At 45.0% G+C, this 11,890-nt stretch overlaps 1 protein-coding gene across 4 annotated transcripts in view; it reads right to left on the bottom strand.

Annotated features, from left to right (window-relative positions):
• Positions 1–712: 712 nt before the first annotated feature.
• si:dkey-100n23.5 (cyclic AMP receptor-like protein A) overlaps positions 713–11,890 on the bottom strand; it is a 47,398-nt gene continuing 36,220 nt past the window's right edge. For 3 of the 4 annotated variants that reach the window (XM_028592094.1, XM_028592095.1, XM_028592096.1), the window contains 2 exons: positions 8,140–8,287; positions 713–799 (listed from right to left, as the gene is read on the bottom strand). In XM_028592094.1, coding sequence (XP_028447895.1) covers positions 8,157–8,287 — 131 coding nt within the window. In that variant the 3' untranslated portion in view covers positions 713–799; positions 8,140–8,156. Of the gene's footprint in view, positions 800–8,139; positions 8,288–11,890 lie in introns of those variants that run through there. The other variant, XR_003693788.1, reaches the window with a different exon arrangement.

Genomic DNA, 11,890 nt, shown 5'->3' with positions numbered 1-11,890 from the left:
GAAAATTGTTCAGAACTGGGATCAATCTCAGCGTAGATGCTTTCACGTCTGACACACATGGTGCTTTTTAAAAAGACCTGCTTTTCACCTCCTCCCCTGCAGAGAAGTGAAAAGGTAATTGCTCTGAATGCTAAACTAACACCTTGTTATGATTGCCTTTCAGCCGTTCTTTATGGGTATTTTTCCCCCTTTCATTTTGGTGGTATGCCAAAAGTGCTGCCGAATGCAGGAGTCAAGCAGGCAGTGCAGAGAGGGGAAATCGTTTTAAGACCTTTGGGATGCAGCAGATGCCTTGAACATTAGGAGGATCTTTTGAGCCGCTCCTTTCTTCCTCCACTCTCATGGTAGTATTGCAGGGAGCTGCAGCTCTGCCTAGTGTGTGTGCGTACGTGTGCGTGTCTGTGTGTGTGTCTTTAGGATATTAAATAGTAAAGGATGGGGATTAATAATGGAACCTGACAGCTCATCTCCGCCTTCTATCTGCCTGACTGTCCCCCCCAATCTTCCCTTCCATTCCCTCCCTACCTCTTGTTCCTCCCTCTCAGTTTCTAATCCGCTGCGTCTCTTTCTGGCTATGACCTCCAGCTCTTCTCCCTCTCTCTTTCTCTCTCTCCCTCTCCCCAGCTCTCTCTCAGGGCCCTCGGTCTTTCAGGGTCATGTCAGGAGAGTAGAAGAGCACGTTGGTGTTATCGTCGTCGTCATCGCTGAGGTCGACCAGGTCAGCCTGTGTGTAGCGCACCGCCCCCGGGTGGTACTCTCCGATCCTTGTCCTGTCACACAGCCGTGACTGCAGAGCCAGCTAGAAAACAGACACAGGCACAGTTTGAAATTAACACATACGCACACACACACACACACACACACACACACACACACACACACACACACACACACGTGTGTACTGGTGTAAAGAGTATGTCCACACTAAACTGTTTTGATGAAAAACAAGAATTTGAAGATGCGACTTGTTTTTCCTCATTGTTCTGGCCATCCATTCACACTATGATTGCTGTTTTACACACACAAAAACCTGGAGAAGTCAAGAAATGTCCAACTTCATGCTAATATACTCTAACACGCGGGAGCGACAATGCTTGTCTTGATTCCCTCTGGAAACTGAAGCACAGTTGCTTTCATTTTTTTACTCCACTCAACTTCATAAAAGTACCATAATTAAATAAAATGGAGGAACGACATTTTGTCAGTCAATGGCACTCAATATCATATAACTTTACGGACCCATCAGCATTTTTTAAAGAAAAACTTGAACATGAACTGCTTTGTCGTGCACCAGTACAGTAGACAAAGGGGAAAATAACCGCCCAGAGCTACTTGAAGTGTAATTGACATGCTTAATGCTTAAAACGCTTGCAAGCCCCAGGGTGGTGAGAATCAAGAGAGAGCCTGCTACGTTCAGTCCGTTAAGGACCCCGCAGCTTTCTGACGTTAAATTATGGGCCGTTGTGTCCGACCATATCCGCCACTTTCTGAAACAGTCAAACCCACTTCACAACATGATATGCCAGCTGTGGTGAGAAAGGAGCCAGGGTTTGAACTTCAACCTCTAGCTCTCTTTTTTCATTCTTTATTCTTCACACATCTATTTCTGTCACTTTCCATGCAAAAAACCAAGTGCAACACTATGAATGTAATATGAATATGAACTTTTGTCTTCTGGCATGGTCGGACAACACATCTTACAAACTAGTTTTGTGTAGCATAACTCAACACTTCATGCACGTCATGAAAGAGACACCCCGATCCGAACCTGGTTTTAACATCCGTTCTGAGTGATCCGATCACAAGTAGAAAGCTCTAGGTACATGTGAAAACGCTCTCAGGGACGCATTGAGATCGCATCTCAAAAAACACATTTGGAGGTGGTTTGAGACGCATGTGTCCACATTCTAATAGCAGTGAAAACGGGAATGTGTCCGGTGTCCACATTAAAGACCGCCTACTCAGCTGTGAGCAGAACTACGTAGCCTACTCATTCAAAAGTATTTCTCATGTCACAGAAACCACTGAGTGAATCGTGCGCTGCCTGCTCTTGGCTGTCTGCAGTGCTGTTGGCCTTGAAAAGGTATACAATAACGTTATTTTTAGTTTCATAAAACGTCCCTGAATTCACGAATATGTAGGATATTACTACAAAACTTCCTGCTCCTATGTCGTCTCCTTCTGTTATTCATTATTGTCTAGCATTGCCGGAGGTACGCAGCGCTGTCGGCGAACTGAGTGGTCAATGCAGCGACTGTGAAACGGTTTGATTTCCTAAAAGTTATTCACGATAATAGTCCCCTGTTAGTTTATTTGAGTGGTTATTATGAAGCGGCAAAATCAGGAAACGTTGGGTCTTCATCAGCAGTAACGTAACACGTGTGCTGCTGTGCTCCTGACGACTCCTAAGCGAACATGAAATGTAAAATAAAGCCGTTATAATATAAACTAAACTTCAAACCACAGAGTTAGAAGCTACAAAAGTACTGAGAGCTGAACACAGAGACTTTTAAAAACATTTTCTTTTTCTCCTGCACAGGTCCCGCTGCTGGTCAGTAGACATCCCTATGTTGGCACCCTTGTACAGTCTACGGTCGGCACACAGACAGACTGTGGGCAGCACTTTTTTCATTTTTCACTTGATTTATGTGAGAGGAACAACTGACATTTATAAACACGCACAACCAGCCTATGCAAACAGAAATGATGTCTGTGTTTATTTGCCTATAGAGCGGGGAAGTGAGATATGATCACAAGTGGTCACTCAGGACGCATTTGGTGGCACATTCTACGGACAGGTGAAAACACCTGTACCTGGAGCTGTCCACTTGTGATCATATCACTCAGGACGGATGTTAAAACCAGGTCGGAACGGGGCCAGAGAGTCTGCTACTTTGAGTTAGTGTATGTGTAAACAGGGCAGTAGAGCCGAGTGGAGCATACGGACACCTTTAGTGTGAAACAATGATCTAAGCCTGATCATCAGCTAAGTTAGGAAGACAACTCTTTGTCACCTCTAACTTTTTCTAGTCACTGTCAAACTAGTTGAGCATGCAATAAAGGTGTGATCAACCTGTGTTAATGCTGATTTTGTCAGAAGACTTTGGAACTTGCCGTCCATCTGGTTAACAGGTGACATTTATGACCTGCAATCAAATCCCTATTTCATGCTCATTCAGTTGTCTGACAACAGAAACAGAAAATATCTAAACGAGAACAACGAAATTGTGAATTTCAGCCATTTTAAAACAGTATAGGTGATCACAGAGAGTGCAGCATGTTTAAAGCTCAGCCATGACGATAGCGTGAAAAACTCCATCGCTACCTTGTTAGCCGGTTCCTGAATGGGCGTATGTGTGCAGTGCCGTCAAGCAATTCGTTACATCGCGAGACCTGATATCACGCGATTCTTCCTGACGCTGAGGCCGGCGGAAAGTTGCAAGGGTGGTTTTTCCGCTCACAGGCGCTAGGGGGAAGCGAGACGACCACCATTCAACTCAGAAAAGTCATACAACCATTCCAATGACGAAGCTGTTCAGTTAAGGTACATTAAGCTAAAGAAACTGCATAGTTCCCCTTTAAAGTAAATCTGAGACTCAGCAGAGTAACCAAAAATAGGACAAAGAAGAAGAAATCTTTATAAAAACATAGACTTTCACATAAACAGCATTTTCAAAATTAGCTGGCTTAGTGTGGACGTACTTTAAGATTGCAGCGATACTGAGACATATGTTATATGTATTTTCCTGCATGCACACTGCATACACACAGAAAAAGTAAGAGGTGAGCTCATTGCAGAGCCACAGGCAGTTCAGCTGTGTGGCTAGAATGCAGATCAATATCTGGGAAGGAAAGAGTGGAAGAGGGGGGAGAGAGGGAGCGAGAGGGAGAGTACACAGGTGGGAGGGAGATGCAACACAAAGGAGAGCGGCAGAAATAATGTAAGAGATAAATGCCAGAGATGCTGTAACAGGGTACAGGGAACAGAAGAGGCATGGGAACAGACACACATCCAGAGAGATAGAGATAGAGACGGGAAGAGAGACGGAGGAGGAGAAGAGTCAAAGACCGCAAGGAAAAGAGGGAAAAAAACAACAGAGGAATGGATCAAGCGAGAGATACGAGGCAGAGAGACAGTTTACATGCACACAAAAAACAACAACTGGCAGTTAGCGTGGCTGGTCGTCGTAGCGACGCCGCAGGAAACTGCCGTGACCTAACACGACACACACACAGAACGTCGAAGGTGTGTAGTTTTTGATTCTCGGCACGTGGCTGCTGCCACAGCCAGAGGACACATTTAGTTTCAAAAGAAGCAGGAGGCAGCAAAAAAAAAAACCACAGCTGGCTAAACTATTTGAAAATGTTGGGTTTTAAAGGACACCCCCGTCTGTTGCTAGCAATGACGCAGTGATTAGTGACGATTCTCTCCAACCAATCAGCAGGTTTTCACGTCACCTTTTGGTATCGCCTCAGTTCGCTTGGAACCTCGACGGAGGTGATACTAAAAAAGGTACCTGTCCGCCGGTACCAGGGACTTTTTTTCATAATGGAAAACCAAAAAAGTCGAGTCGAGCAGGTACCATGTAATGGAAAAACGCCGTAAAAGCTGGAGTTAAAACACTGCAGAGCACAGGTTGGTTAGATAGAATTGTTACTTTCGTAACACGGGACATCCTGCACAAACCGGCCGTTTTAAATAGTAGGGATGCACCGAATATTCGGCCACCGAAAACTTTTGGGCATTTTTGGTTTTCGGCCAAAATACTTTTATCACCGAAACAATACGGCCGAAATGTTGTGATGACGCAAACAGAAACCGCGACCTGCATGTGTGTCAGTACCCGATCCGTTCCACCTGCAAAGAGTCTCCTAAGCAAAGAGTTTGATACGGACCACGGAGTGAAAACAATGAAAAGTACGCTGTATGTGAGATTGTAGCCATATTTCTGCTAGATATTTTTTTAATTAAACTTTAATATTAATTTATACAATTGCAATGCCTTGATTTTAGTAAAGGTAGTACACAGTCATAGCCATAAATGCAATGGTACTAATAATTGGCATCATTTCTTTCGGTGCTATCTGTCAATAGCTTGGCAATTCTTTTTTTCTTTCACTCGACTGAGATTAAAAAACACGGCAGCACAAAAAAAAAAAACATGCCATGGTCTACTGAAGAAGCACAGATGATCCTGTGTTAGGTTGCAGATGAAAGCATCCAGCGAGAGAACAGACTGTACAGTATTTGTGTTTGTGTCGCGTTGAAGATAATCAGTGGCAGTTTTAAGGCGGCGTCTCTGTCACAATAAGCTAAGAATTCCGCCTAAATTGAGGGGATACTATCTGTACTGGAAAACTAAATTGAGAAAAGTACTTGGTACCAAAAGCGACTCAAGTTGCGCCGAGCCGAGCCGAGCCGAGCCGTACCCTGCGGTGGATATTCGGCATAACTTTAGTTTCTGAGGGATGGTGTACAATTTATTCATAAAATACATCACCTTCATCTTGCACAATTAGTTTTTTAGGTATTAAAGTGCTTGCCTGCATTCAAGATGCCTTAAATGTACAGTTTCACCTTTTTTCATTATGCCAGTATAGTGGGAAGAAACACGTTATTAACAACGCGTAAAAGTAAGAATCGGAATGAGAATCATAGATAACAAGGTTACGGATTCATATGTTAACTCATTTTTCTTACGCTCAAAGAAACAAGGACTGTGGATTTTGTCTCCTATTTGTTACACTGTTGTCACATCAGGAGTGGGATCCTTTAATGGGGAGTACAGTGAGAAGGGATCGAAAAACTTTCAATATACACATGGCATATGAGAAGTGTTTTAAGACAGACTTGGAAACATCAGAGCCAATCCCTTTAAATGCATGTAAATGCACCACAGGCAAACAGCGAGAGGAACAGAAAGAGAGCGCCAGCGCCAGCGAGTAAGGTAGAAGAGGCAGGGTTAGGAGGGGTGGGGGAGTCTGGTACGAAAGAGCAGATTTGTTGCGTTGAGGGAGGAATGCTTTGACGCTGTTACACCCCCCAACCTCCTCCTCTCCCTTACCCCTCCTCTCCCGCGCCAATCTCACACCTGATGTGTGGGGGCTGCTGGGAGTTGCATGCCAAGATGAATAACAACCGGCTGTTAGTCACGATAGAGCACGAACACACACGCCGCCTCTCTCTCGCTCTCTCTCTCTCTCTCCCTGACACACACAAACAGCATTTTCTCTGTGATTTACGAACACATTGAGATTCCATTTCACTCCTCTGTCTCTCTCTCTGTCTCTCTCTCTCTCCCGACTCACCAGTGCTACATTGACATTTGGGTTGAAGGTCATACCACGCATTCCAGTCTTCCACATTGTGCTCATGACCTGCTATCAGCGTGGTTGGTGACACTAAGTAGGTGACAATATGTGTGTGTGTGTGTGTGTGTGTGTGTGTGTGTGTGTGTGTGTGTGTGTGTGTGTGTGTGTGCGTGCGCATGCAGGCGCGTGCGTGTAAACTAAGACCACAGAGACGTTTTTCTTTGTGGTTCAATATCTCAATAGCTCTGGCTTAGACCCGCAGATACTGTCAAAATGTTTGTAGATTGAGACGAATGTGTGTAAAACTGTATTGATTGTGGTGTTTATTGAACCAATGAGGTTTGCGGTTCAAATGTAAAAACGTCATCAACATCAATTTTGTCTTCATTACATTTCCCTAAAAGCTTGATTTGTGAAAGAGATAAAAAAAAATGAAAGTCTTCTTGATTTGTAATTTCACTCTTTAATAAGGGGATTTTGGCATCAGACCCAACACATATTTCCTGTGTAGGTGCTTCATGAACACCTGTGACAGATGGAACCAGTCGATTTGGAAAGTTAAGTAGTCTAATTACAAATTCTGAAGCGAGGTACTCGGAAGAAGGCTAAAAACATGAAAAAATAAATAAAAAAGTTAACTTAAACTTATAAGAAGTATTAGGGTTGCTTAACCTTTTTCTTCTTACATAGTGATTGTACCGATGCATTAGAAATATTTTTAGGGCTACAACTAACAGTTATTTTTATCAATCAATTAAGCTGATTCTCATTAATCGCTTATTCTATAAACTGTCAGAAAATAGTGAATGAGATCATATAAAATATGCAATAATGGATGGTGGATTTTTACTTGACAAATTACTATTTATCAAGTTTGTTGTCAATTCATTTTCTGTCAATCGTGGCTGTAGACTCTTACTCCGGATTTCCACTGAATGCAGAACGTCTGCGGAACGGCTCCGTGCTCCGCCGTCCGTCAATACCCACCAGGTCCGGATTTGTTGCGTAAAGGCTGCGGCCGTGACTCACAGCTGTAGTCACGAGGACCCACGAGATCTCGCGAATTCACGTAGAATAATAACCACAAAACCAACAACAGTTAGTTTCCATCCAGAGGAGTAGAGGGGAAACAACTCTGTGCTGTGTTTTCAAGGTGTAGTGCAGGGAAATATGATCCACCGTGAGCACGGTGTATTTTATTTTGAAAATTAACCGGATGTTTATTTTGTTTCTGTGCTCGACTTCCTGTCCCGCACTATCTGCCGTGTGCCGAATTGCTGCGGAGCTCTCCGGCGTCCACCAAAAATAGAAGCTCTGTGGACCGCCGGAGCTGGGACGGAGTCGGAACGCAGCCGTTCTGAACTCAGTGGAAATACACACATTGACTGTAATGGAAACCTAATGACTCCGCCGCCGTTCTGGAGCGGATCCGCAGACGTTACGCAGCCGGTGGAAAATGGGGGTATGGTTCCTTCACACCGAGGTGTTTTCAGCGGCGCGATTACATACAAAATCAATGCAAAGATGCAAAAAGAGGGGCGCCGTGAATGACGCGACTCAAATGACGCAACGTGAATGGCGCAACGCGAATATTCTTGGTGTGAATGTGCTATTAGTGTTGTTGTCAAACAAATATCTCCATAATGTAAATACAAGTGTTACGGAAAGGTTACCAGGTCTGACCTAGTCAGATTGGCAAAGCAACTTTTACGTAAAATTGACGTATGACGTATTCAGACATGATCAATAAGTTAATTTCCAAACACATTTACATACTGATTCGCATGTCTGAATGGGGCTATAGATGTGTGTGTGCAGCTGCTGTACCTGCATGCCAGTAGGGCTCAGTAGGCTCCACCAATCCCTATCCAGACCAAAAACAAAGGCATTGGCCAAGCCGTGGAGTGGTGCTGACAGGACGTGCAACAGAGTGAGCGAGAAGGATGGATCCTGTGGGTAGAAGGCATTATGGAGCCTGTTGGAGTAAAGAGGGGAAAAAGGAGAGAGAAACAGAAGTATTGAGTTCATCCATAAAAAAGTTGTAAATATAGAGACAACCTGCAATAGAGCTTCAAGGGTGAGGATGGAGTGATTGAAGGAGAAGTCAGAAGGAGTAGAGAGGCAGCAACAGGGAAACAAAGGGGAAAGACAGAGAGTGAGATGGTTGATAGACAGAGTACCAGAAAGAGGGAGAAAGAAAGGGAGAGGACAAGTGAGTGACAGACTGAGGGACAGGGTGGGAACAAGAGGTAATGAGAGCGAGCAGCAGAGGCAGAAAAAGAAAGGGGGAGAGAGAGGAAAAGGGGAGGGCGAAAGAGCGAGTGAGCTTTATATCAGCGTTTAAGAGCCCATTAGGCAGCGTGAGACGGCTGGGCTGACACATTCTTGGCTGCCGCCTCGACAGCACGCAGCACTTTACAAGGACAGGGAGAAGTGTAGCGCTCAACTCCCTTCCTCTGCATCTCTCCCCTTTCTCTCATCTCAGTTTCCTGCTTCTCCTGACCACAATTTTACCGTCCAATCTTCTCCGTCTTTTTCATTCCTTGCACGTTTCCTACACATTGCCTCCCCGCTTACGATATCTCTCCCATTTCTTTGCATTCGGGTTTCATCTGTCTGGGTTACTCACTTTCATCTTGACTCATGAGGGTGATCCTCGATTCTTTTCAATTCCCCTCCCTGTGCCTATCTCTCTGGGAGCCTGGGGCATGACTAGAAGGAGAACCTGATATTGTGTAGTGCGGCTCCAAACTAACGGGTGCCTCCGAGAACAATGCCGCTCAGCCATTAACCCTGGATTAACCCTGTATTAGCGCTGCTCGTCGGGTTAGCCTGCCGCTAATGTCTTTTATTGATCTATTAGCGAGAGAATGTAACCACACACAGCTCACAGCGTTTTCCCTGTGTGCGGTGGTCCTGGGTTGGGTGTGCAGGTTGAACTAAGTAGCAGTGGTGGTTGACCTCGGGGTCGGAAAATTCATCCCCAAGCTACTTGTGCCCCGCAGGCAAGGAAGATACAAAACCAACCATTTGAGGAAAAGAAAAAAACCCACTGTGGTATTGTGGTTACAAGGAGTTACATAAGACACCACAGTCACTCATCTCTTCATGACTGACAGTCAGAGGACGAGAGTCTACAGTCATTAAAATTATAATGATTTTGTTGAAATCATTGGTAACAGCACAACTGTTGTTTTTAACTTTTCTCCCCATAATCACTTCACAACAGTGTTGCCAATAGTGTGACATCATTGTGCACCATGCTTATCTCTTACACTTTCTTTCCACAGCGCTGGGGAGGAGGGTCTGGTGAGTCCACACATCATTCCGTGATGGGAGAAAAACGTGCTCTGGCTTATTGGCATTTCTTCAAACCAATCACAATCGTCACGGGCGGCACTAATTGCCGGACAGAGTCACGGTGCCGCTGCAACATAGCCTCGGGAAGGAACTTGTTTTGGTGGAACGTGTGTATGTTGTTTTAGTCATGCAACAGAAAACTCAGATTCAACAGATAGTCCAGCTAGCTGCCTGGATTTTCCCTGCTGAGATCTGAGGAGCAGTTAACCATAGTCCTCAAAAAATACTGTACACCAGAGTTTGAAATTCCAACAGAAAGAAAAAGAAAGGTAACTGACATCCAGCCGAAAAGAGTCCCAATCCCGGAAGTGGAACGTCATGGATATAGACTAGTGTCTAGTATCAGAGTAACTTAAGCTAATAGCATTAGCTTACCATCGCTCTGTCTGCATTTTTCTTCTCCTCTTTGGCTGGCAGTAACATACAGGTCAAAATGGTGCATATCTATTCTGTTTAGGACTGACCCATCTCCCAGAACAAATAATCTTGGGCTGAATGGAACCTGGGTCCCTGCAATCTGATATAGGTTATCATGTATCACGGAACAAAATTCCTGGACCTTATCACAGGACCATAGGACATGAAGTAATTGGCCGTCCTTCGTCTTACATTTCCAACAATTCGGTATGTCTTTCAGACCAATTCTAAACAATCTGGAGGGAGTCCAATAGAAGTGATGCATAATCTTGAACTGAATGAGGCGCACCCTCACATCGCATGACATAGTTGAATGAATTGACCAAACATACCGACATGACTTTGGAGGACTTCAGTTTTGGTAAATGTTTGGTTTTTTTGCCCAGGTTTTCTGTGAATGTCAAAAATGTTGCACCTTGAAATTACAGGTTAGAGGCACTTTTACTTTGTCAAACTAAGCAAGCACATCATTATGATCATTTCTGTTCCCTTTAAAACCCAGTGAGAACTGCGGGTGAACCGCACAGAAGATGATTATGGAGATTCGTCCACAAATCTGGTTATAATCCTCTCTGATCCTCTTTTGCAGCACAAGGTTGCAAGGTTTATTTGCTACTAATCTGTCTCCATTTACCTTCCAACCACCCTTTAAAAAGTTGTGACAGGGAAGAAACCCCAAGTTGGGTTGGTGAAGGTTGCGGACCAACCTGTAATGAGAACTGCTGTTAAGTCTTTTTGGGTAATGGTGTCAACTAAATGCCTAAATGCAGCCTAAAATAAAACCAACAGTGCAGCGAGTGGAGCGTAGAGTGGCGTGTCCTGGCACTTGTCAGAGTAAGGACCATTTCAGAGCGATGCTGCCTATTTTCTGGGTTAGCCTACTGCTGTATCTCCGAGGACCAGACCAGCTGCTGCTCACATTCATTTCACTTCCCATTAAAGGTGAAATAAATCAGGAGTCCCCACACAACCTCCTTAGAGACGCAGGAAATACACACACACACGCGCGCACACGAGAAAGTCGGACACAAGCGGACATGCATAAACACACAACACTGCCTGTGCATGTGCGTAGAGGTGTGTACATACATTATAACTTAGGTCATATGCATTGAGGATGTCAGGTGGAGAGGAAATGCAATCGATGTGTGTTTGTGTGAGCGTCTGCCTGTGTGTGTGTGTTCTGTGTGTTTCTCTGACAGCGCAGCGGTGAGAGTGAGTGGGTCTGCGTGAAGGGGGGCTATTCCTGGCGTCTCATTTTTTTTTTTTTTCCTGCTGCCGCAAAGAAATGCGATCGGCGTCCGGGAAACGAGAGCTGGCAGCAAGCAATCATCTGCCTGCCACACACACACACACACACACACACACACACACACACACACACACACACACACACACACACACACACACACACACACACACACACAGCACCTCGCAGTGCCGAGCAACACGCGCCATGGCAACGGAACAGCCGCAATTAGAGGCAAGAGCCTTTCCCCTCCATCGAGGGAGAGACGGAGAGCGAAATGAAAGGACGAAAGAAAGAGCAGGCGAGAGAGAGAGAGAGAGACAGGAAGAGGGGAGGGGGCGAGACGAGTGTCAGAGAAACAGCACCACACAGGAAGGAGAGAGGGAGAGTGGAAGAGGAAAGGAGAACACGATAAAGAGGTGAGAATGTGCAAGAGTGAGGCTGCGAAGGGGAACGAAGGCCGAGAGCAATGGAGGAGGAAGAGGAGGGAAAAGGGCTGAAGGCGTCAGGCTGAATGGAAAAGACCAAAAAGCAGAGGAGGCAGAGAGCGAG

Source organism: Perca flavescens, chromosome 11, assembly GCF_004354835.1.
Source record: "Perca flavescens isolate YP-PL-M2 chromosome 11, PFLA_1.0, whole genome shotgun sequence".
In the NCBI taxonomy this organism is placed as follows: Eukaryota; Metazoa; Chordata; class Actinopteri; order Perciformes; family Percidae; genus Perca; species Perca flavescens.
The sequence above is the reverse complement of the archived record's forward strand: the minus strand, read 5'-3'. Positions and strand labels throughout refer to the sequence as shown.